Below are 26,398 nucleotides of genomic sequence, written 5' to 3' on the forward strand. Positions count from 1 at the left end.
GATGCATATTCGCAATGCTCAAAACATGGCCGAGTTCAATTTTTGAGAAAATTTTTTTCCGGTTGAAAATACCGGAAGTCGCCGTTTTTGCAGATTTTCATTGGATTTTCTCCTTATATTTCTATGTTTTTCACACAAAAACAATATTGATAACAATGCTCACCATCAAGCATGATTCAATACACGGGTTTCGAATTAAATCTGGCGCGAGAGAAAAAATCAAGTAAATAAAAGGAGCGATAAGGGGAAATGCCTTATAAAAGGTTGATAGATTTCCTTTCTTCTCTTTTGAAAGCCAGGTGTTCATTCAAAAGATGTTTTTCTATTTTAAATTCAATAAAAGAAATATGATTAAACGATTGACTTTTTATTTTAATGTTTTTTGTTTTCATAATGACCCATAAAGTCTGTCAAAATGGAAAAAATGAGCTAAAATTGCTTGATACACGGCCAATTTTCGTTCTGTTTACTTGATATTTTTCGTGCAAATTTACATGGGATCAAAGTTAAAGCTAAGCAAAAATTTAATTCGAAACCCGTGTATTGTCAATAAAACCGATTTTTGTGACCAGAACTTTCTATTTACTTTTTCCCTACAACCCTTCCCTCTCCCCCCATCAATCAATGATGAATTTTTTGCGTTATGCATTTTTCGCTAAACGCTATGTTTTCTGACTGATTTTTTTCATTTTTCTCCTCACATTGCTATTTAACTTTCATCATCAGGTAGGTCCATACAGCATCTGGCTTGTTTTTTTAAAACACTCCAATGGGTGCACCAATTGTCAAAGGGTTAAAAAAGATGTCCAACACTGAAAAAGAAGGACTTTTAAAACTATTCCAAATTTGAATGCATACAAAGGCAGACCTTACGTTGATTTTACAGATTGGGTAGAATGGGCTGAGTTAAATGGTATTAAATTCAACGTTAGGCAAATACTTTTTTATTTATTGATTTACGGATCTGTCATCGTTATTTTTGCCAAAAAAAAAATAGAGATTTCAAAAACTTTTATATTCACTTTTTCTCCTCCGACCTTCAAAAAATCAATTTTCTGAAAATGTGTGTACAATATAGGGCCTTAGATCATTATATTGCGATTCATTTTTTAGTTTTTAGGGTCTAAAGTATACCTTTGCAATCTCTTTTTTACATCACATTTTTTTGTTTCAGATTATTATTATAATTTCAGGCATTTACTTTTTAAGTTTATTTTTCAGAGAATAATACAATAATAATGATATATTAAACAAGAAAAGAAGAATCGATATATAAAGTGGATTATGAGAATCTGTTGGTTGTCTTCATTTGAGTATTGTGGTTTGCCTTGACGGATTGTCAACATGAGTCGACACAGTGCATCAGGACGTGTTCAATTCCCATCACCCAGTAATGTTAATCAGAAACAGAAACAGCAAACCCCAAGAAAATTTGATCAAAAGCCTTTGTTTATGGTTCAAAACTTTGACCAACCTTCTTTCTCTGGTTATAATCAACGGTAAGTTCATTATTGTTGACATGAATTTCAAGATGAAAAATGGTCCAACTCATTTATAATCATTTGTCAAAAGAATCCCCATAGATGCGGGATATACATTTTTGATTTGGCAAAACCCCTTCTTTTTCCTGTTATATGAGCACATGAACACATGTGATTTATAAAAGCACCCTAAATTGCTGCTCTTTATAGTAGAGGGGTAGGTTTTAAGTAGGATTTACCTTATTGGAACTAATTTTCACGGGAATTAATTTTAGCGTTTTTCGCGGTTCGTCAAAATCATGAAAATCATGAAAATTAATTCCCGCGAAATACAAATTTTACCAATTTTATTGAAAAATTTGAAAGGTGCCTAGGAAAATGAAAGTAAAACCGCAAAAATTAGTTCCCGCAAAAATTAGTTCCAATAAGGTATCAACCTTTGTCTTTGTGTATTCAGATTTTTTAGAGATTTTATGGATTTAATTGATTTTTGCGGTGTGCCCAACAATGACCTCATTTTTAATTTGGAGAGCCATACAATAACAGTCTCACATGTGACATTTAGATCTTTCTATGTACAAAAGGAAACAACTTTAAAATATTTATAAACAATATAAAATAATGCATTCATATACAAATTGATACAAAAGAAAAATAGATTCTTAATATTTAGATAATCTTAATGCAACAAGTATCTCAAAGAAAAAGGAATAGGTAGAGTTTTCAGGTAATTCATCGGAAAGTTTTCCAGGATGGTTTTTGCAGAGAGTTCTTCTAATGTTAACATTTTTTGTGATGGCAAGCAACATATTCTAACATTAGCCCTGTCTTTCTTCCTTCTTTCTTTCAAAGCGAAGATCTCGGAACCAGACCAGTTCACATGCAAACTGGATATACGGAAAGTCTCATTGCCAATGATAATTTTTGAACAAAAGATCCCTTTATGTATGTCTACAACAAAGATCTCTCCAGTAGTGCAACCAGCATATAGATTCAATGTTTTGAAACATGAATGAGCAAAGAAGCACGTCAGTTGCTTGGTAACCTCGATATCTTTCAAATTGAAATCTTTGATATTTCTTTGTTCAGTATCGGTTAGTTTTTGAACCTCGATTTGGCCACAAGTGCTGGCTCTGATTAAAACATCTTTATATACAAAATCTGTGACCAAGAAATATGACACAGTGTCAGTCTTTTTTATGTTGTGTAGAAATTCTAGTCCGTATGTATTGTTGTTTTTCAAGGTGCACACTACTGCATTATCCTGCTTCACTGTTCTGGAGGAAACTAAGAGGACCTTATTTTCACTGGTATTAAATCGAATGTCCTTCAAATAATTCCATAAGAAATGATTAGAAAGACTGATTTGCGCGTAATGGGAAAGTCTCAAAATATCTGAATCACTTTCACTTTCGATTTTAATGAGATTGAGTAGTTTGTTGTTATTGGTGAAATGGATGACAGCCAGGAATTGACTGTTCGGTGAAAGTTGGTAACGATGTTGATTCACCAGAGCAAACGATGAATTGAATGTGAGCATCATAGCATTACGGTGAACAGGTAAGGTCTTCTGGCCGTGAAATTTGATGTAGGAAATGCATAATTTACGTTGTAAACAACTTCGATCTTTGATCTCTTCCATTAGTAAACAGAAACTCTGATTGGAGCTGAACAAGATGTTATCGTAGTAATTATTCGTTGAAAATTCTTTCATCTTTTTACTTTGTCCAGTAGCATTGATTGAGTAGAGTGTGAAAGATTTACTATCTTCTGTATTCAAAGATAATATTGATTGCCCATTGTCGACGAAATGTCCTTCCAAATTGTTTGGTAGAGTCAAACCAGCATTTTTGTTCTCCACAATACTTGTATTACCATAATAAACTGGTATCCCTTCCTTCGAGTTTTGTCTCTTGATTTTGTGTTGCGATTTATCGAGGAAAGAGCGTCGAGGTTGTGTCTCGTCCATTCCTGTAGCTACGCTGTATAATATGATATGATGTTTTCCATAAAAAGCCATCGCTGCATTGCTTGACGACATCAACAAGTAAGCCAACTAACCAAATCAGATTTTGAACAAAATTTTGATAGCAATTTATATAGTGTGCATTGACATCACAAGTTAATACCATGCATAATGATTTTGATCTAATCTTATCATTAGTGAATTGGATACATGTAAATTGGATTATTTTTGATGTTCTCTCATTGATCTAAAAACAGTTTGTATGAAATGTTGCTAATAACCTCTCATTATATGAAAGATGGAGAGATAGAGAATGACTTATTTAACTCTCTCTGTGATAAGATCTACAAAAAAGCACACACTGTCCCTTCCAATGGAATAAAGATTAAAAATTCATTTTTATACGAGGACACATATGGAATCTTAATAATCAAAAGAATTTTGACAGTATTGAGCAAAAATAGACTTAGATCTTATTATTTGTCTCTTTTAATAACATTATGGATCTAGTAGCAGATCATCAGGTAATTTTCATCTCATCTCTGCACACTTAAGAGTGGATCAGACAAGAGTCCTATGTTACCACAAATTTAAAAATTATTCCATATCAGAGGAAAATAAACTCCTCGGTCAGTTATCTGATCAGGCTGATGTTCTTTTCATCTCTCGACAACAAAAAAAGTATAATATTTTCTTTTTCCTCTCTTCTTCTTTTCTCGACATGGTTTCATGTTTCGTTGGCCAAAAGTTTTTGATGAACCATTCACCAAAACAATGAGAGAAAGTTTCTTTTTTCTCAAATGGGACGTACTATTTTTATATCCCGCACATAAATTATACATAACTTGTCTACTTTTGTTATTAAACTTCATCAAGAAAGATAAAGAGAGAAAAATTCTAGCTATTCTGATGGTTTACCTATGTTATACAGAGGATTATGAACCTTTGTAATGTAAAATAAACCTCACTTTAAAACTCTATAAAACTTATTCTGCTACATCATTCCTTTGAAAGAAGTAGCTCAACTTTAATACTTTCCTGAGGGCAAAATTAATGAAAAGACTGAAGTTCAAGGTAGAGGCAGCCAAGTTTTGTTCTCTGTGAAACACCCCCTCGAACTAATCTCAAAGTCCAACCTAAAATTACAAACTTACTTTTAAAGGAACTACCATTATAAAACTGGTAAAGCTATCCATCATTCTCCAAAAACTCTGATCTTCATTTTGCCAACTGTCAGTCATCATCAGAACTTTTAATCAAATAAGCAAGCCCACAGTGAGATAAGCAAATTGAATCACAGACACTAAATCCAGATTTAGTACAAACAAAACACTATATCAGCAGCAACTAATTTCATTTTATAGAGTTACTGATTTGCACGAAAATCTCATAATAATAATAAGCAGATCTAATGAAATAACTTATTATCTCTTTACCATTTAATTACTTTATGATCAAACCATAAATAACTGTTCTCTTTAATTGGATTTGCTGCTTATCATGCCTTTAGCACATACAGCATATTTTATTATATTGAATTAACGTGGTATTGCTACAGACTTTAATAGGAACCTCTCCATTTGGTACCCAATTCCAAAACCTTATCACAGTTACTGATTCACCCACCTTCACTTCAAACTTAGATATGATAATAAGTTAGGAGTGGTTCAATAGTCTTACCCTTAAATAATGCAAGAAACCTTCACATAATCGAAACTAGTGGATTTAGAACTTTCATTTTATAAATTAGAAAGGTCAGAGAGACTAGATAATTATCTTTTCATGTCTTTTCCAATATTTTGTGCAGAATTTGAAATAAGTTTCAGTTTCAACACTTATACCACTTGTAGGCTGGTAACCTGAGCTTCCATTGAAATTAAATACCATATGAGAAACGTTCGATGTTTTCATGTATATGGATGAAACTTCTCATACTCATCTTCAAACTTGTTCTTACTTTTTCAGGGCAGCGCCACTGATGTCCCTCGGGAAACGAAAATCAGATTCTCCAACGTAAGTCGTGTTATGTTTTATTGGGTGATGCCTCCTGTTTCACTTACAGGAGTATATTAAGCGTCTTGCAACTTGATCTAGAATATCTAGTCACTTAAGACAGTTGACAAGCATTCTACTACTCCAATTCTCTATTACCAATCTCAATAATTGAATTATATTTCTTGGACAAGTTAGAAATTTACGTTATTTGGAGCTTCATCCGAATGGTTCCATAAATTGAAAATTTGTGCATGTCCTTCGAGCGTTCGATGTCTGGATTGGAGATTAGACGGTGACTTTCACTCCTGCCTATTCTAATTGTTAGAGTGGGCAGAAAATTGACAGTTCAAACATTTGCTTAAAAAGATTGTCTTTGCATTGACGTAAAAAAAAATAGGGCAACACTTTGACTTTTGCCAGCCATCTTTCTGCCCGACTTTAATTAACAATTAGCATAGGTAGGGCAGACATTCGATTGTCCAAACTAGGAGTTGATGACAGTACACATTATTCAACTACAACCACTCCATCGATTTCTCTACATTTAAATTTAAGCAGGCGTATAAGAAATGAAGCCAAAGTTCAAACTGCAAATTTTTATAGTGCAACCTCTCAAAATCTGGCGACATTTCGCTCATTATATAATGGGTGCTGTTAAACCCTAATAATGAGAGTGATCATTATTACATTCGAGGTAGGAATGGAAAGACATTACGTGGTCTGGTGGGAGGGACAAAGCAATTAGTGGATAGTTTTATGCGAAGTTAATCTTTTTTGATGGAGTGTGTACTCTGTATGCATAGACTACAGTAATAATTATGCCAACCGGCGACCGTTATTGTAAAGGCGTCAAATACCTCAAATTATTGATTTCAAAACCCCGAAGGTGCTGAATTGAAACTGTTAAACGGGAAATGAAGACACTTTTTTCCATTCAAAACGCATGACCCGGGTGATGTTTTCATACAAGCGCCAGATTGAAAGTAAAACCAAACGCCAGATTTTGAAAAATATGTCGCTTAGCAACAAAGAAAGGACAATTGAACGTCCTGGATGCCTTTCATTTTGTGCCTTTTTAGACTTTGATCTGGTCTGTGAAATAGGGTCAAGCTGGAGTTTTTACAAGGTTTTTGATGATTTGGTTGGTCGTTGAATCTTGAGACAAAGGATTTTATTGCTTTTTCTAAAGAACGCGTCATCTCTATTATTTCAAATGACCAATTAGTGAAGTATCTTATAAAAACTCCAGTTCATCCCGTGAAATATCTATTCGATGTTTTCTATTCAGTTCATTTTCGCGAGTGAAGCAACACATTACTGAAGAGAGGATAACTAACTCCATGCAGCAATTAAGCTTACATCATAATGAACCAACATCCAGTCGTGATGACCAGCATCGAAATAATAACACAAACAGGTTGGTATTTATCATCCGATCGGTATTTATGTTGGTCTTGAGAAAGTCCTGTTCAACGACCAATAGCCATAGATTTATAAAGCCCGAAGATGTCGTGCCTCAAGCCATTGCAGACAAAAAAAAATTGAATATCGGAAAAAATATTGTTGCTATTGTTTTCGAAAACCCGTGAAGCTTCTGATTGGTCAAGCGCTGAAATTCTATTGTAATGTCACGTGACTTACGGCACACTTTTCAGCAAAAGTGATGGCAAAATACGCTAATCTTTGCTCCAAATGTGTGGGTATTATTTTAAATTTACCCTACAATGTACGAGTCTAATTTTAGGAGCCAACTATTTGGTTATTATCTAAGAAGAAAAAATTTAATTGGGCCACCCTTTAATTGGTGTTTCGATACATTTAGTTTAGTTATTTTTGAAAAGAAAAGGTAACCCTTGTTATTCGTAAAAAATGTGATTATTGGAATAAACGCGATGAAGCAGTCCTCTTTCCAAAGCCAACCTGGCGTATATTTAATTCCAATCACATTTTCTTTACCTTAGAGGGATGGATGAAGGCTTCTTCGAAGATTTAAACGATTCAATTTCTGAAGAAGAATTGGATGATGGTTGTCATGACGATGAATGGCTCAGGTATCCATATTCTCATTTTCTTTATTTGATATGTTCACAGATAATATTATGGCTATTCTGGGCTATTTTCAAATATGCGTTATAGTTTTCGGATGAATTTAAGCCTTTTGAGGAAGGAAGAGTTACTGAAGAAAATTTGGAAAAACTCGCAGTATAAAGTCGGTATAAGTGCTGAGTTTGTGTTGTCCTGAGTCAGTTAGGATCTATACAAATCAAAAAACTCTATACTCCCACTTAATAAAACTCTTTATTCCGGCTTCTCTGTACACTCTGCTCCAATCAAAAACTTTTATTTGGAACTGTTTATTTTACGTTTACGCAAAAATTGTCCCCCCCTCTCTGCTGATTTTTTTCCCAGTGCTGGAAAACTGTTTGACTGTGAAAAAAAACTTTTTTTGTTTTTTTGTCCCAAAACTTTGGGGCAGCCTGGAGACTTCAAAAATTGTTTGATTTGGCTGAAATTTGGCACACTTGTTCCTTGGGTGATTATATGGGGTGCTTTTTTCATTTTTCAAAAATTTTGATTTTTGGGGCCTGGGGACGAGTTTTTCGCCAAAACGAGGCTAAAACTTTGGGGCAGCCTGGAGACTTCAAAAATTGTTCGATTTGGCTGAAATTTTGCACACTTGTTCCTTGGGTGAATATCTGGGGTCTACAATTGGGCCTATGAATGATTTGAAGCCACTGAAGTTGAGCCCAGTGCGTTGCGCACGTTCGACTATTAGAAAGTAAAATTCACAAAAGTCAGCCTAAAAAATTTCCCTGTAGCCACAGCGGTTGTGGTCTCAGCGCTACCCAAAAACGCAAAATTCGTAAATATCAAACTGAACTACTTGGAGTTATTTTGCACAGTGACTCACTTTCAGATGTAGATCATAATTCTATAATTGTTTCTCCCAAAATGAGGCTATTTCAAGATGGCGTCTGACAGGGTAAGGCCGATAAGCTGTTTTGACCGTATTGGACCGAAATGGCCTAATTTTCATAGATAAATGTATCTAAAGTTTCCTTATTGTATGTTTTCTTTTATTCCTCATCATGAAATTCTGAAGTTGTGTAAAAAATTCCAGCTTTCTAGCTCTATTTGACCAGGAGAAAAGAAAGTTTAAAAGTCAGACAGACCTATTGCTGATAGAATCGAAAAACAAACTGAAAAATATTTTCCCACTCCAAATTTATGGCAATTTAAAGATAACCCCTATTTTACCAGTTTTCGCAGATTTTCGCCCATAGTTGGAAATTAGGTGTGACGTCATCACATGACTATGCATTTAATAAAAGGTTGATATATTTTTATTCCTTTCATAACAAGGAATACCTTTGTGCCAAAATTTCATGAAAAATAAAGGTTAACCCACTCCGGAAATATGGAGGGGGCAATTCGCAATCCGTGTATTACGTAGATGATTTTAATGCTAGAAACTTTTCAGTCATGAATGTTATGAAATATTTTGGATAACAGAACCATGAGTTGAAACCAATCCTAAATGAAGTTATTTTTGAGTTTGATAAAACGGCTTTTAATGTATAATCACTTTCTTCGTTAAAAGGATTTCAAGGAGTTTTAAAGTACTTTTCTCTAAATCCGTGACTCGAATTTAATTTAGATACCGAGAGTTCTTTCTAGAAAGTTTTCCTTCTTTGTTTCAGGTCGACCACTGTGGTGAATAAGATTCAATTCGCTCCTGGTGTCAAAGAATCTCTGTTGAAGCTGGACGAACAAAGTTTTATTCCCAAGAAGATTGTCGAAGATATGTAAGAAATCTCCAGCCAAATTATGATCTCGTATCTCTCCTTTCTATGGTTTAATAGCAAAATTCTGTATTTGATTTTGACGTCATTAAAAATCACAATCTCTCATTCGTAGCTAAGAATTTCTTGAAAAGGGTCTCGTTATGTCCCATTTTTCTCAAAGATTTCCTAATTGTATGAGTATAAAACTGCAAGTTGTCAATTTTCTTGCCGATCTTCAGGAACCGAAGTAGCCTTGCGTTGATTCCGTATACACCACCACCTATCATCAGTCAGTTACAGAATGTCAGTGATGATGTACCTGATCAAGAAATCGAATGGGTGTTCAACAAGAATGAAACTTCCAATTACAGGTATCTTCTCGTTAAGACTACTTACTGTAGTTTTTTTTTGGAAGAATCACTGTCTTCAATATATTAAATTTTAGTTATCTTTTACGTATTTGAAATCTTTCATCGCTATGTATCTAAATAACCTTTTCAAGGCTCAGTATTTTTATTAGAGTTGAAAATAACGTTGTTCTGAGTCGATGGAGGGTCTTATTAATGTATATTGAGAGGTTTTTCATGTTTTATCAATTTACATAATTTCCGCCATTATGGAAGCAAACGTTCGAATCTGTAGCGGTGATCTACTGACTTTTATATACCCTCGACAACCTATACCTACCTACCGTAAAAAGGCATTGCAGTCAATGTTTGAAATTAAGTCGGCGCTATATCATCAAAAGTATTCAAGGAAAAGTAGTAAATGCTTTTGAGTAGGGCTACCATTAGGGTACTAATTTTCAAAAAAAATCTCCGATCAAAGATTTTGCTTGGTCTGGGTCCAGGGTATATATATTATATAAAGGTTAGTGAGGTGATCCCTTACGTAAATCGAACGTTTGCTTCTATAATGGCGGGAGTTACGTAGTTTAGCAGAACATGAAAAAGCTCTATAGAATGTGATATACCTTTATATTATACTGATGTTTAAGATTCAATAATTTTCAAAAAACGTCATTTCTTTTTAGTTTCAATGTAAAAGGAGAAATGGATATAGACGAAGTGACCAATGAAAAAACTTGAGAATAGTTGTAATGGTTGATTAGTTGATGTCTCATTACTGTTATCAAGGGTTGTATGTTGATGGTGGATGGTGGCCCATTCTTGGTTTTAAGTACTTAGTTTTGGAACCTTCTCCAGTACAATATTTTTGCGGGGTTAAGGATTTGAAAGATCTTGGTGGTATTCTAGAAGATTGACTCGAGCTCCTCCATAACAGAAGGACCGTCAAACTTTTAAGCTGGATTATCATCTTATAGATGACAAAATATCAACAGTTCTCAAAAACTAGCAATTTCTAAAACTAAACTTCTGGAAGTTCTATCGCTTTGTTCGACTACAGGTGCATTTCTCAAAACGAACACACCAGTTTTTGTCTGAATTTCTGGCATCGTAATATGTTGGCTTTGTCACGGAAATACAAATCAAAATGGAAAAAATAATTCGCACTCGATTTGTATAATAATATAAAAGATAGAGTATAAAAATTTTTTTTTTATGATTTCTGTTCATTATGGACAGTTTGTACATATAAATTGTTTTGTTTCTTCTTTTATTACAGGAGTAATATCCTTCGAGGCTTCATCGATAAGATTTGACTTAACCCTATTCAACCTAGGCTTTTAGGGGCGGTTCAGAACTAGATGGGTCTAGTGGGTCTTTTGAGATGAAATTTGGCACACAAGATCCTTGTGACGTAAGGTAACTTTTGACAAAAATCTTTTTTGATGACGTCACTCATCATGCCCAAAGTGAGCAAAAACCGAAAATTTCCTTTGTTCTTATAAAAAGCTATTGTATACTAACAAAGGCTTTAGAAAAAAATTGCCTGAGTTTAAAATGCTTATTTTATCCTAAATATTCAATAAATTACGGTTTAAACGATATATTTGACATTGAAAATAAATTTGTATTGGGAAAGTGTCAATTTTTGTGACACCTTACTGTCAGAAATGTCATCATGCTCAAGATGTGAAAATATTTAGGTGTCAAATTTTTTTTTTTTTTGAAGCTAAATAAAAGTTAGGAATTTACAGAAAATTTTACGGCAAAAGCTCTATTATTTCAGAAGCTATTACCAATAGTTTGACCTCCGAACAGAAAGAGCCCCCCCCCCCTAGGCCGAATAGGGTTGACTTAAGAAGCAAATCAAAGAAGACTCGTGTAGTTCTTGAACTGAAGCTTCTTTGTTTACATTCTGTGTTAATATAATAATTACGGACCTGTCATTTAGTTAATTTAGCGAGCATTTAGCAAGTTGTTCCATCTTGGTATTTCGACTTTAACAGGACTTTTACCAACTCCATTATTTTCTGTCTTTTTTTCAGATAAAGCTATAAAAAATCAGATAAAACAAAAATAACGAATGGCTGGTGATTGATGATGGATTGTTGCACGTTCAGAAAAAACAATTCACCAATATTTGGATCTCAATATTTCAAAAACCTTTGTATGTGTTGAATTTTGTATTGGTTATATGGCGTTCTGATACTTTTTTTTTCAAAAGGATTTTTTTCCAAAGCCAATAAGCTTTAGAACATGGCAATATCTAGAAATCTCGTCAGACTTCCAACAACCACAGCAAAACAATTACGTTACTTTTCACAAGAGAGCTACCAACGTAAGAAACTAGTCATCCTTGGAACAGGTTGGGCTGGATATAGTGTCTTCAAAAACATCAATAAAAGGCTGTACGACGTCATTGTTGTTAGTCCCAGGAACCATTTCCTATTTACACCACTATTGAATAGCACCACTGTTGGTACTTTAGAATTTCGGAGTATCATAGAACCGATTCGGAATAGCCGGTTTCGTGATGACCACCATTTTCAGTTGTCAACAGCAACCGGTTTGAATTCCGAGAAAAATGAATTGTATTGTAAAGCAGATATCAGTGGGAAGGAATTCACCCTTAATTATGATAAGCTTGTGATCGCTGTTGGATGTACCAGTAATTCTTTCGGGATTCCCGGCGTTGCGGAGCACACCTTTTTCATGAAAGAGATCGCTGATGCCAGGAAAGTGCGAAATAGAATTATCTCAAACTTCGAGTCGAGCTTGCATCCGAATATAACAGAAGAAGAACAAAAGAGACTTTTACATTTTGTAATTGTTGGTGGTGGGCCGACGGGTGTGGAATTTGGGGCGGAATTGTATGATTTCATAACAAGAGATGTAGCAAGGTTGTATCCCAGTGAAGAGCAATTTGTCAAAGTTACACTTAGTAAGGAAATTGGAATTCAATATTGTTTTTTACTGTGAAACTTTTAGAGATATTTTGTAGACGTGATAGGATACCTGTAAAGTAATTCAATGCGATATTTGAAGAAGGATTTGGAATTTGATTTGGAATTTATCTACTGCCACGTGATCATTTATAGTATACTAGTTACCAGGGCATACACATTGATCTAAACGATCTTAACAAGTATATGTGAGATTTTAGAGCTAGAAAAAGATCTCGCATCAAATTTTTTAGGTTACATTCAATATCAATGTTTACATTTATGATGTTTTTAATGTGATTTTCTCTTTCAGTCGAAGGGCAATCTATTTTACCATCCTTCGATCAGAAACTGCGCGATTTTACGGAACGAAAAATTAAACAACGCAAAAATTTTCATTTATTGAAAGACTTCGTTGTTGAAGTAGGAGATGGATTTGTTAAATTGAAATCTGGTGACGTCATTAATACTGGTCTCGTGGTCTGGTCCACTGGACTTGCTCCCAGGCCCTTTACTGGTATTTTGTTTGTTCGAAATTACACTCTTTTTCTATAAGAAAAATGAGGTTCAAAAATGGCAAAAAATAAGAATTTTAGAAAAAGAGCTAGCTGATTTAGTATAGTGCAAATTAAGTGCTTTAACTCTCAAAATAGGAATAAAAGTTAAAAAAATCCAGAGGAACGTTACCTTGAAATTAAGAACATATTATAAACAATTTGAGGCTAAAAGTATCAACAAAGGTTTACTTGTTCTTTCAAAAAAGAAGAGTGTATTATTATCCCCAGAAAGCCATTCTTGTTCTCAAAGTCAACATGTTTTTCTTCAATGTTTTCAGCTATTCTAAGATGTCTCTCTTTACATGGTTAAATTCTGGTTTATAATCATTCCTTTAACAAATGTTTTCTTTAACCTGCATTTCGAGACATTCAGGTTCTGAAAATCTTTATTTACCTTTACAGTGCGCAACATATTTTGAAAATTGTGTTAATTTTCAACTTTTGAAATCCAAAAATTCAAAAAGCATTCTGTTAAACGTTTTTTTTTTCAAATAAAGTGGTCAGGAGCTAAGACCATAAGTGTGGAACTCGGTATATGGGTTATATATTATATTGAAGAGCTAATGTTATTTCATTATTATATCAAGTATCCATCTTTTGATTTTGCCAACACTATAAATTATCAATCGAGATTGATTTTGACCCTTTTTATAATTTTAGAGATCATTGACTTGCCAAAGAATAAAGCCAGCCAAATCCTGGTTGATCCATTCATGAAAGTACAAGGTCGGCAGGATATCTACGCTTTAGGTGATTGCTCTTGTATCGAAGAAAACCCTTTACCATGTACTGCTGAGTTATGTCCAGTACTATGACATATTACAGCTGGCAGCCAGCGGCAGTATCCCACACAAGTTATCTCCATAATGTGATCTCAGACTTAGTTTTGAAATGCAATTTTATAAATGGTTATGTTAATATAACGTTAATAACGAAGTTGAAAGTCGTTCTCGGTAAAATTCTCGGAAAAACGACAAATTCTCGATAAACACTCACAAAGATAAATTATGGCAGCACACCATCCCACCTATTATCTCTATAATATGATCTCAGACTTAGTTTTAAAAACAAAATTATATCAATAAACACCTCCTTAAGACAACTTACAGATGGAAACTCCGTGAAAAAACGACCGAAATATAACACACGTTTCTGATCAGAATCCCAGCTCGCTATCCGTTGAGCCACACTGGCACATCAAATCAAAAATTTGGAAATACTTATAGAATGACAAAAAAGACGGGGGTAATGTTATTATAATATGGGCAAAATTGCCCCTTTTTTAACCTGACTGAAATTCGAGCCGTTACTAGCAACCCTGCGGGGCCAAAGGCGCCGAGTATGCACCCGGCACAGTGACAAGCCGTTACTAGCAACCATTACCTAAGCAATTCCAAACAACAAAACCCCCGGAAGATTTAAAATGTCGGAATGATCACTATACAAGAGTTTATTCCGTTTTGCTCGTGCAGCCAGCAGCAAATTTCATGAAAAAAAAGAACGAAATATAACACACGTGGCCTGGCTATTTTGGCACGTGGTGCTATGGGGTATATAGGTATATAAGTTTATGTACCACACGAAATCCGTGCCAACGGCAGATTTCGTCCAACAGTTTTGCTCGTGCAGCCAGCAGCAAATTTCGTGGGAAAAAATGAAAAAAACAAAATATAACACACGTGGCCTTGCTATTTTGGCACGTGGTGCTATGGGGTATATTATAGGTATATTGGTATATGTACCCCACGAAATCCGTGCCAACGGCAGATTTCGTCCAACAGTTTTGCTCATGCAGCCAGCAGGAAATTTCGTGGAAAGAAAAGAGCGAAATATAACACACGTGGCCTGGCTATTTTGGCACGTGGTGCTATGGGGTATATAGGCATATAGTGCTATGGGGTATATAGGTATATAGGTATATGTACCCACGAAATCCGTGCCAACGGCAGATTTCGTCCAACGGTTTTGCTCGTGCAGCCAGCAGCAAATTTCGTGAAAAAAAAGAACGAAATATAACACACGTGTCCTGGCTATTTTGGCACGTGGTGCTATGGGGTATATAGGTATATAGGTATATGTACCCACGAAATCCGTGCCTAAATATAACACACGTGGCCTGGCTATTTTGGCACGTGGTGCTATGGGGTATATAGGCATATAGGTATATGTACCCCACGAAATCCGTGCCAATGGCAGATTTCGTCCAACAGTTTTGCTCGTGCAGCCAGCAGCAAATTTCATGAAAAAAAAGAACGAAATATAACACACGTGGCCTGGCTATTTTGGCACGTGGTGCTATGGGGTATATAGGCATATAGTGCTATGGGGTATATAGGTATATGTACCCACGAAATCCGTGCCAACGGCAGATTTCGTCCAACAGTTTTGCTCGTGCAGCCAGCAGCAAATTTCGTGGGAAAAAATGAAAAAAACAAAATATAACACACGTGGCCTGGCTATTTTGGCACGTGGTGCTATGGGGTATATAGGTATATAGTGCTATGGGGTATATAGGTATATAGGTATATGTACCCACGAAATCCGTGCCAACGGCAGATTTCGTCCAACAGTTTTGCTCGTGCAGCCAGCAGCAAATTTCGTGGAAAAAAAAAAAAAAGAATATAACCACACGTGGCCTGGCTATTTTGGCACGTGGTGCTATGGGGTATATAGGCATATAGTGCTATGGGGTATATAGGTATATGTACCCACGAAATCCATGCCAACGGCAGATTTCGTCCAACGGTTTTGCTCGTGCAGCCAGCAGCAAATTTCGTGAAATAAAAGAACGAAATATAACACACGTGGCCTGGCTATTTTGGCACGTGGTGCTATGGGGTATATAGGCATATCAGTGCTAGGGGTATATAGGTATATGTACCCACGAAATCCGTGCCAACGGCAGATTTCGTCCAACAGTTTGCTCGTGCAGCCAGCAGCAAATTTCGTGGGAAAAAATGAAAAAAACAAAAATAAACACACGTTGCCTGGCTATTTTGGCACGTGGTGCTATGGGGTATATAGGCAATAGTGCTATGGGGTATATAGGTAATAGTATATATACCCCAGAAATCCGTGCCAACGGCAGATTTCGTCCAACGGTTTTGCTCGTGCAGCCAGCAGCAAATTTCGTGAAAAAAAGAACGAAAATATAACACACTGGCATCAAATCACAAAAATTTGGAAATACTTATAGAATGACAAAAAAGAGGGGGTAATGTTATTATATATGGGCAAAAAATTGCCCCTTATAACCTGACTGAAATTCGAGCCGTTACTAGCAACCCTGCGGGGCCCAAGGCGCCGAGTATGCACCCGGCACAGTGACAAGCCGTTACTAGCAACCATTACCTAAGCAATTCCAAACAACAAAACCCCCGGAAGATTTAAAATGTTGGAATGATCACTATACAAGAGTTTTTTCCGTTTTGCTCGTGCAGCCAGCAGCAAATTTCATGAAAAAAAGAACGAAATATAACACACGTGGCCTGGCTATTTTGGCACGTGGTGCTATGGGGTATATAGGCATATAGTGCTATGGGGTATATAGGTATATGTACCCACGAAATCCGTGCCAACGGCAGATTTCGTCTCCAACAGTTTGCTCGTGCAGCCAGCAGCAAATTTCGTGGGAAAAAATAAAAAAAACAAAATATAACACACGTGGCCTGGCTATTTTGGCACGTGGTGCTATGGGGTATATAGGCATATAGTGCTATGGGGTATATAGGTATATAGGTATATGTACCCACGAAATCCGTGCCAACGGCAGATTTCGTCCAACAGTTTTGCTCGTGCAGCCAGCAGCAAATTTCGTGGGAAAAAAATAAAAAAAAAGATATACACACGTGGCCTGGCTATTTTGGCACGTGGTGCTATGGGGTATATAGGCATATAGTGCTATGGGGTATATAGGTATATAGGTATATGTACCCACGAAATCCGTGCCAACGGCAGATTTCGTCCAACAGTTTTGCTCGTGCAGCCAGCAGCAAATTTCGTGGGAAAAAATAAAAAAAAAGATATAACACACGTGGCCTGGCTATTTTGGCACGTGGTGCTATGGGGTATATAGGCATATAGTGCTATGGGGTATATAGGTATATGTACCCACGAAATCCGTGCCAACGGCAGATTTCGTCCAACGGTTTTGCTCGTGCAGCCAGCAGCAAATTTCGTGAAAAAAAAAGAACGAAATATAACACACGTGGCCTGGCTATTTTGGCACGTGGTGCTATGGGGTATATAGGCATATAGTGCTATGGGGTATATAGGTATATGTACCCACGAAATCCGTGCCAACGGCAGATTTCGTCCAACAGTTTTGCTCGTGCAGCCAGCAGCAAATTTCGTGGGAAAAAATGAAAAAAACAAAATATAACACACGTGGCCTGGCTATTTTGGCACGTGGTGCTATGGGGTATATAGGCATATAATGCTATGGGGTATATAGGTATATAGGTATATATACCCCACGAAATCCGTGCCAACGGCAGATTTCGTCCAACGGTTTTGCTCGTGCAGCCAGCAGCAAATTTCGTGAAAAAAAGAACGAAATATAACACATACTGGCACATCAAATCACAAAATTTGGAAATACTTATAGAATGACAAAAAAGAGGGGGTAATGTTATTATCATATGGGCAAAATTGCCCCTTATTTAACCTGACTGAAATTCGAGCCGTTACTAGCAACCCTGCGGGGCCCAAGGCGCCGAGTATGCACCCGGCACAGTGACAAGCCGTTACTAGCAACCATTACCTAAGCAATTCCAAACAACAAAACCCCCGGAAGATTTAAAATGTTGGAATGATCACTATACAAGAGTTTTTTCCGTTTTGCTCGTGCAGCCAGCAGCAAATTTCATGAAAAAAAGAACGAAATATAACACACGTGGCCTGGCTATTTTGGCACGTGGTGCTATGGGGTATATAGGCATATAGTGCTATGGGGTATATAGGTATATAGGTATATGTACCCACGAAATCCGTGCCAACGGCAGATTTCGTCCAACAGTTTTGCTCGTGCAGCCAGCAGCAAATTTCGTGGGAAAAAATAAAAAAAAAGATATAACACACGTGGCCTGGCTATTTTGGCACGGGGTGCTATGGGGTATATAGGCATATAGTGCTATGGGGTATATAGGTATATGTACCCACGAAATCCGTGCCAACGGCAGATTTCGTCCAACGGTTTTGCTCGTGCAGCCAGCAGCAAATTTCGTGAAATAAAAGAACGAAATATAACACACGTGGCCTGGCTATTTTGGCACGTGTGCTATGGTGGGTATATAGGCATATAGTGCTATGGGGTAATAGGTATATGTACCCACGAAATCCGTGCCAACGGCAGATTTCGTCCAACAGTTTTGCTCGTGCAGCCAGCAGCAAATTTCGTGGGAAAAAATGAAAAAAACAAAATATAACACACGTTGCCTGGCTATTTTGGCACGTGGTGCTATGGGGTATATAGGCATATAATGCTATGGGGTATATAGGTATATAGGTATATGTACCCACGAAATCCGTGCCAACGGCAGATTTCGTCCAACAGTTTTGCTCGTGCAGCCAGCAGCAAATTTCGTGGGAAAAAATAAAAAAAAACAAGATATAACACACGTGGCCTGGCTATTTTGGCACGTGGTGCTATGGGGTATATAGGCATATAGTGCTATGGGGTATATAGGTATATAGGTATATGTACCCACGAAATCCGTGCCAACGGCAGATTTCGTCCAACAGTTTTGCTCGTGCAGCCAGCAGCAAATTTCGTGGGAAAAAATAAAAAACAAATATAACACACGTGGCCTGGCTATTTTGGCACGTGGTGCTATGGGGTATATAGGCATATAGTGCTAAGGGGTATATAGGTATATGTACCCACGAAATCCGTGCCAACGGCAGATTTCGTCCAACGGTTTTGCTCGTGCAGCCAGCAGCAAATTTCGTGAAATAAAAGAACGAAATATAACACACGTGGCCTGGCTATTTTGGCACGTGGTGCTATGGGGTGCTATGGGGTATATAGGTATATAGGTATATGTACCCCACGAAATCCGTGCCAACGGCAGATTTCGTCCAACGGTTTTGCTCGTGCAGCCAGCAGCAAATTTCGTGGAAAAAAAGAACGAAATATAACACACGTGGCCTGGCTATTTTTGCACGTGGTGCTATGGGGTGTATAGGTATATAGGTATATGTACCCCACGAAATCCGTATATGTACCCACGAAATCCGTGCCAACGGCAGATTTCGTCCAACAGTTTTGCTCGTGCAGCCAGCAGCAAATTTCGTGGGAAAAATTAAAAAAAAAAGATATAACACACGTGGCCTGGCTATTTTGGCACGTGGTGCTATGGGGTATATAGGCATATAGTGCTATGGGGTATATAGGTATATAGGTATATGTACCCACGAAATCCGTGCCAACGGCAGATTTCGTCCAACGGTTTTGCTCGTGCAGCCAGCAGCAAATTTCGTGAAATAAAAGAACGAAATATAACACACGTGGCCTGGCTATTTTGACACGTGGTGCTATGGGGAATATAGGCATATAGTGCTATGGGGTATATAGGTATATGTACCCACGAAATCCGTGCCAACGGCAGATTTCGTCCAACAGTTTTGCTCGTGCAGCCAGCAGCAAATTTCGTGGGAAAAAATGAAAAAAACAAAATATAACACACGTGGCCTGGCTATTTTGGCACGTGGTGCTATGGGGTATATAGGCATATAATGCTATGGGGTATATAGGTATATAGGTATATGTACCCACGAAATCCGTGCCAACGGCAGATTTCGTCCAACAGTTTTGCTCGTGCAGCCAGCAGCAAATTTCGTGGGAAAAAATAAAAAAAAACAAGATATAACACACGTGGCCTGGCTATTTTGGCACGTGGTGCTATGGGTATATAGGCATATAGTGCTATGGGGTATATAGGTATATAGGTATATGTACCCACGAAATCCGTGCCAACGGCAGATTTCGTCCAACGGTTTTGCTCGTGCAGCCAGCAGCAAATTTCGTGAAATAAAATAACGAAATATAACACACGTGTCCTGGCTATTTTGGCACGTGGTGCTATGGGGTGTTTAGGTATATAGGTATATGTACCCCACGAAATCCGTGCCAACGGCAGATTTCGTCCAACAGTTTTGCTCGTGCAGCCAGCAGCAAATTTCGTGGGAAAAAATGAAAAAAACAAAATATAACACACGTTGCCTGGCTATTTTGGCACGTGGTGCTATGGGGTATATAGGCATATAGTGCTATGGGGTATATAGGTATATAGGTATATGTACCCACGAAATCCGTGCCAACGGCAGATTTCGTCCAACAGTTTTGCTCGTGCAGCCAGCAGCAAATTTCGTGGAAAAAAAAAAAAAAAGATATAACACACGTGGCCTGGCTATTTTGGCACGTGGTGCTATGGGGTATATAGGCATATAGTGCTATGGGGTATATAGGTATATAAGTATATGTACCCACGAAATCCGTGCCAACGGCAGATTTCGTCCAACGGTTTTGCTCGTGCAGCCAGCAGCAAATTTCGTGAAATAAAAGAACGAAATATAACACACGTGGCCTGGCTATTTTGGCACGTGGTGCTATGGGGAATATAGACATATAGTGCTATGGGGTATATAGGTATATGTACCCACGAAATCCGTGCCAACGGCAGATTTCGTCCAACAGTTTTGCTCGTGCAGCCAGCAGCAAATTTCGTGGGAAAAAATGAAAAAAACAAAATATAACACACGTGGCCTGGCTATTTTGGCATGTGGTGCTATGGGGTATATAGGCATATAATGCTATGGGGTATATAGGTATATAGGTATATGTACCCACGAAATCCGTGCCAACGGCAGATTTCGTCCAACAGTTTTGCTCGTGCAGCCAGCAGCAAATTTCGTGGGAAAAAATAAAAAAAAAACAAGATATAACACACGTGGCCTGGCTATTTTGGCACGTGGTGCTATGGGGTATATAGGCATATAGTGCTATGGGGTATATAGGTATATAGGTATATGTACCCACGAAATCCGTGCCAACGGCAGATTTCGTCCAACAGTTTTGCTCGTGCAGCCAGCAGCAAATTTCGTGGGAAAAAAAAAAAAAAAAGATATAACACACGTGGCCTGGCTATTTTGGCACGTGGTGCTATGGGTATATAGGCATATAGTGCTATGGGGTATATAGGTATATAAGTATATGTACCCACGAAATCCGTGCCAACGGCAGATTTCGTCCAACGGTTTTGCTCGTGCAGCCAGCAGCAAATTTCGTGAAATAAAAGAACGAAATATAACACACGTGGCCTGGCTATTTTGGCACGTGGTGCTATGGGGAATATAGACATATAGTGCTATGGGGTATATAGGTATATGTACCCACGAAATCCGTGCCAACGGCAGATTTCGTCCAACAGTTTTGCTCGTGCAGCCAGCAGCAAATTTCGTGGGAAAAAATGAAAAAAACAAAATATAACACACGTGGCCTGGCTATTTTGGCATGTGGTGCTATGGGGTATATAGGCATATAATGCTATGGGGTATATAGGTATATAGGTATATGTACCCACGAAATCCGTGCCAACGGCAGATTTCGTCCAACAGTTTTGCTCGTGCAGCCAGCAGCAAATTTCGTGGGAAAAAAATAAAAAAAAACAAGATATAACACACGTGGCCTGGCTATTTTGGCACGTGGTGCTATGGGGTATATAGGCATATAGTGCTATGGGTATATAGGTATATAGGTATATGTACCCCACGAAATCCGTGCCAACGGCAGATTTCGTGCAATGGTTTTGCTTGTGCAGCCAGCAGCAAATTTTGTGGAAAAAAAAGTGCGAAATATAACACACGTGGCCTGGCTATTTTTGCACGTGGTGCTATGGGGTGTATAGGTATATAGGTATATGTACCCCACGAAATCCGTGCCAACGGCAAATTTCGTCCAACAGTTTTGCTCGTGCAGCCAGCAGCAAATTTCGTGGGAAAAAATGAAAAAAACAAAATATAACACACGTGGCCTGGCTATTTTGGCACGTGGTGCTATGGGGTATAAAGGTAAATAGGTATATGTACCCCACAAAATCCGTGCCAACGGCAGATTCCGTCCAACGGTTTTGCTCGTGCAGCCAGCAGCAAATGTCATGGGAAAAAATGAAAAAAATTTTACATTCAAATTCGAGCATTGATTTTTAAACAAAAGGCTCATTGTTTTTTGTAATTTATTATCTGAAGTTTTGACATAAGTTATATATTTGCTTCTAACCTCAAGCATAATTAACATTTTTTTCGAAACAATTAAAATATTTGTTACATAGGTAACAATGAAAATAGAAGTCAATTACACTTGTTTGCTTCGATTTGCTCCTATCATCTTGACACCTTTCTGAAGATTGCTAACTTTTTTGACGTCAATCAGTAATTATTATGTTTGTCGAGTTGACTTGGGACACGTGGTGAGCAGCAGCTGAGCAGGATACAAAAAATTTAGAAGGGCTGTGAACATTCCCAAAAATTTGGCTCTATAATGATTTAACCTTTTCGTTCTTACTGTCCGTAAATTCACCTATCCGGTCAAGATTTTAAGTTATTGATATGTGTCTTAACGATCGATTACCTGGAGATGTTTTTTTCATTTTCAATTGAATTTAAAATGACGACGTTTTAAGTTTCAGCCGTTGAAAATTTTATTTCATTCATTATTATATTATTGGTGTAATAATTGGGAAATTAGAACGGGGAATTCAAAGAATATTTTTTTACGCTGTCATCTTGTTAAATTTCAATTGTTATAATTGATCATTCTTTTAATGCATGGCCAAAAATAATTTTCGATCGGCCCTGTTTTTAAAGGATAAATGTTACAATATATTAACACGGGTGAAAGAAGGACCGTAATGTTGCACGACTCAAATTCTTAACAATAAAATTCGGATGAGGACCCATAGCATAATCTGTTATAAAGAATCTCAATACTAATTTTTTTGTAACATAGTATTTACATTGATAAAAAAGATAATACAACTTAATTTTGCTACTATTGATGATAAAGTAAATAATCTCTAAACTAAAAATATTCGCAGGAGTAAGAACCTAACCCCTTGTGAATAAAACCCATCTGACCGGCATCTATATTTTAACCGCTGATAGGATTCGGTTAAAAATTGGGAAGCTGTCATTAAATATACCCAAAAAAAGATCTTCACGATTTTCACCACGTGCAGAAGAACAAATCTATTTATCTAATTTTCGTGAGCGGTAGCAAGAAAAAACCCAATCAACCGACCGCCTTTTTAACAAATTTAAAAGCACATCAAAAGATTATGTATGAATGTAGTGTAGTATACTGTACACGTTGTTTTTTCTACAAAGAACAAAGCATATAAGAACATGAGTCTTGGGAAACTATAAAGCATGTAAATCCTTAGTAAATAACATAATAAAAATACTCATAAAATGCCAAAAATAAGAATATTTTTTAGGCTCAAATGTAAAGGATCTTATTTAGTTCTTACAAAAACGTGTAAAAATCTTAAAAGAAACAAAAGAATTAAAACACGCAAATATCACACATAGCAAAAGCAAAAAATCACATCCATCCAAAATCACAAATTTTCATCAATCAATTAAGTGATGTATTAATTGTGTAATGTATTCGATTTGAGTAATTAATTATTGAAAAGCCAATTAATTTAATTAATTAATTCATCCACTAATTAATGAAAGGCCCGAAAAATTAATTTCTTTGTTAAGTCTGTTAAGTAAAATCAAACTAAATATGGGGCCAAATATGGCAGCATGACATGAATGTAGGACCAGCACACTCCTCATTAGAAATACTACCATCACAGTCTAGCTTTTTATTCGTTTATTACCGTTCATATATAAGTTATTTGTTTCGTAAATATCGAAGTAGAACCATTTATCGCGATGAAAAAATTCGTTTTTGAATAACCAGTCAAGTTGGTAAATTCGTTTTTTCCAACGTGGATTTTTTACATGTGATGACAGAAACCACGCCAAATATAACATTGGTGGGCATCCATTTCCTGGAAATAAAGCAAATATATATTATTCAATTGAATTGAATTGCATTTTAATTGATTTAAGAGTTAGCCTATACATAGTAGACTAAGCAGTAGCGAAAAATAAAATCCACGTCGACATTACTCCACGTCGAAAAATCGTCAAAGTGGAACTCACCAAGGAACAATACAAAACTATTTGTTTTTGGTGAGGTAATCAAAAAATCATAAAAACTCGCGAGAAACTTGTATATTTCAGTGGCGGGGGTCTGAAATTTACACCGGGGGAGTGTTTAATACTATGTAAGGAAGTATGTTTTACCTGAAAAAAACAGATACAAAATCAAAAGTATCACAATCGCCATAAGGACTCGAAAAGAATTTTCTTCGAATAAACTTCGGCCAAAGTGCAATTTTGAAAAAACAGTCGCCGTCAAATTCTTTCAACATGTTTGATCTTTTTCTTTTCACTTCACTCTTTGTCAATGCTTTTAGCTTTCGAAAGTGGGAAAGCATCATTCCATCTTTGTAATTTACAATTTCTGTTTTTACTAAAAGATAAAAGTGTCTGTACACTACCTTTTTCAGATAACTCAATTAACAACAGAAATCTTTTTTTCACGACAATTATCATAAAAGGCATGAAAAGATTCGAGATTTCTCTTTCGTTTTCGGCTTTTTGTCGTATGTCGTTTGATTGACATTTGTTTTAACACTTTTATTTTCGTTAGTTGTAATTTTTGATTGACGGCTTTATATTATGGAGATAAAAGGAAGAGAGATGTTTACGAACTGTGCAGCTGGCTGCCAGAGGATAAATGTCATAGTACTGGACATGAATGGTACTGCTCAAGTCGCCGAAAGACAAGGTCAGTGAATTAGCAAAGTAGAAAAACCTTTAGTTTTCATTTCCATTTCCAATTAACTTTTCTCCTTATTGAACAAATAGATTCATCTCTCCTTGACTGACTGATCATGTCACTACAAAGTAAAAGTTTATTTAGAAAAGGAATGTGAAAACTCTAATTACTGTAATTAAAAAATAGTGGCCTTTCGTATTTTACATTTTCAGGGCGTTACATTTGTGACTTGTTAAAAGCAGAAGCAACCAACACTAAACATTACAAACCATTTTCTTGGAACAATCAAGGAATGCTGGCTTACATTGGTGATTATCAAGGTGTCACTAACCTACCAAGTAAATACGGTAAACTGACCGGTTTCAAAAGTTGGTTGATATGGCGTTCTGTATATTTGACCAAACTTGGTAGTTGGAGGAATCGGTTACAGGTCCCTTTTGATTGGGCGCGTACCTTCTTTTTTGGGCGTGATACGTCTCGCTTCTAAACATTCACTGGCGTGGTAACGAAATGTTTTGATTATACGGGGTAATCGAGTTTTTCTTACAGTTTTTTTCTTTTTACATCCTCCACTATCCACACTTCCCCATCTCCAATCGCTTTTGAAATACACGCTTTTTATACGAATAGTGTTTCCATTTCCATTAGGAAATTCCTAACTTCAGGAAAAATCATTTCAATATATTCTTAGGTTAGGATCCAAATTTAACCTAAATTTAACATGTAAAACATACCTGAAGCAAAAACTGCCATTTTTTGGGAAAGTTCTGAGCTTATGGTGGAAATGGATGATTTGTAAATTACAGTTAAAAAAGCTCTAAAAGGCATTCTCGGGTTCAATAATTGTCAAATTCCACAATTGTGATATTCTTGGCGTATTTATGTAATTTTTCATCATGCATAGTCTTATGAGAGGAATCGTGTAAATTATTTTGAAATTTTTCTTGGGTATGATTTATAACAATGAAGGTAACGTGTTGATTACGCGGGGTACAGTAAGGATTATTTATTTTAAAGTCTTGCATATTAGTGGGGAGCCCCCCCCCCCGACCCTCAATTGATACAATCAGCCATTACTTTTCGGAATATCGGGAAATATTTTGGAAAAGTCGGAGAAAGTTTGACAATCGGGAGATTCAAAGTATCGCAGATTCACGCATTCACTTAATCACGAAGTAGATTTTCATGTTCACCAAAGTTTGTTTTTTCAATTTACGCATTCACACATTTTGAAGAGGCCCATTCACGTACTCACGCAAACCGCTAGGGGGGAGGGGGCAGTGAGGTAGATCATGTCACTTCACTATGACAAAATCAAAAAAAATTTTCTGATAATTTTACGCTACACTAATCTACGCACCTTTTTTTTCTACGCACCTTTTTTTTTACGAATTTATTCACTCCCTCTATTTCCGGACGCATTTTTATT

General features: G+C 36.7%; 2 protein-coding genes across 2 annotated transcripts; both read left to right on the forward strand.

Annotated features, from left to right (window-relative positions):
• The first annotated feature begins 1,194 nt into the window (after nucleotides 1-1,194).
• Nucleotides 1,195-10,827, forward strand: LOC136819736 (uncharacterized). The gene is made up of 7 exons (XM_067075981.1): nucleotides 1,195-1,499; nucleotides 5,413-5,460; nucleotides 6,731-6,859; nucleotides 7,404-7,493; nucleotides 9,144-9,248; nucleotides 9,467-9,598; nucleotides 10,261-10,827. The coding sequence occupies exons 1-7, from the start codon at nucleotides 1,345-1,347 to the stop codon at nucleotides 10,313-10,315; spliced, it is 714 nt and encodes a 237-aa protein (XP_066932082.1). The 5' UTR covers nucleotides 1,195-1,344; the 3' UTR covers nucleotides 10,316-10,827.
• A 916-nt stretch (nucleotides 10,828-11,743) lies between these two features.
• LOC136819714 (probable NADH dehydrogenase) lies at nucleotides 11,744-25,543 on the forward strand. The gene is made up of 5 exons (XM_067075960.1): nucleotides 11,744-12,515; nucleotides 12,830-13,033; nucleotides 13,734-13,859; nucleotides 24,952-24,978; nucleotides 25,182-25,543. Exons 1-5 carry the CDS (start codon nucleotides 11,831-11,833, stop codon nucleotides 25,454-25,456), a joined length of 1,317 nt encoding a protein of 438 aa, XP_066932061.1. The 5' UTR covers nucleotides 11,744-11,830; the 3' UTR covers nucleotides 25,457-25,543.
• Nucleotides 25,544-26,398: the final 855 nt, after the last annotated feature.

This window comes from Clytia hemisphaerica, unplaced genomic scaffold (assembly GCF_902728285.1).
Source record: "Clytia hemisphaerica strain Z4C2 unplaced genomic scaffold, Clytia hemisphaerica genome assembly, whole genome shotgun sequence".
NCBI lineage: Eukaryota > Metazoa > Cnidaria > Hydrozoa > Leptothecata > Clytiidae > Clytia > Clytia hemisphaerica.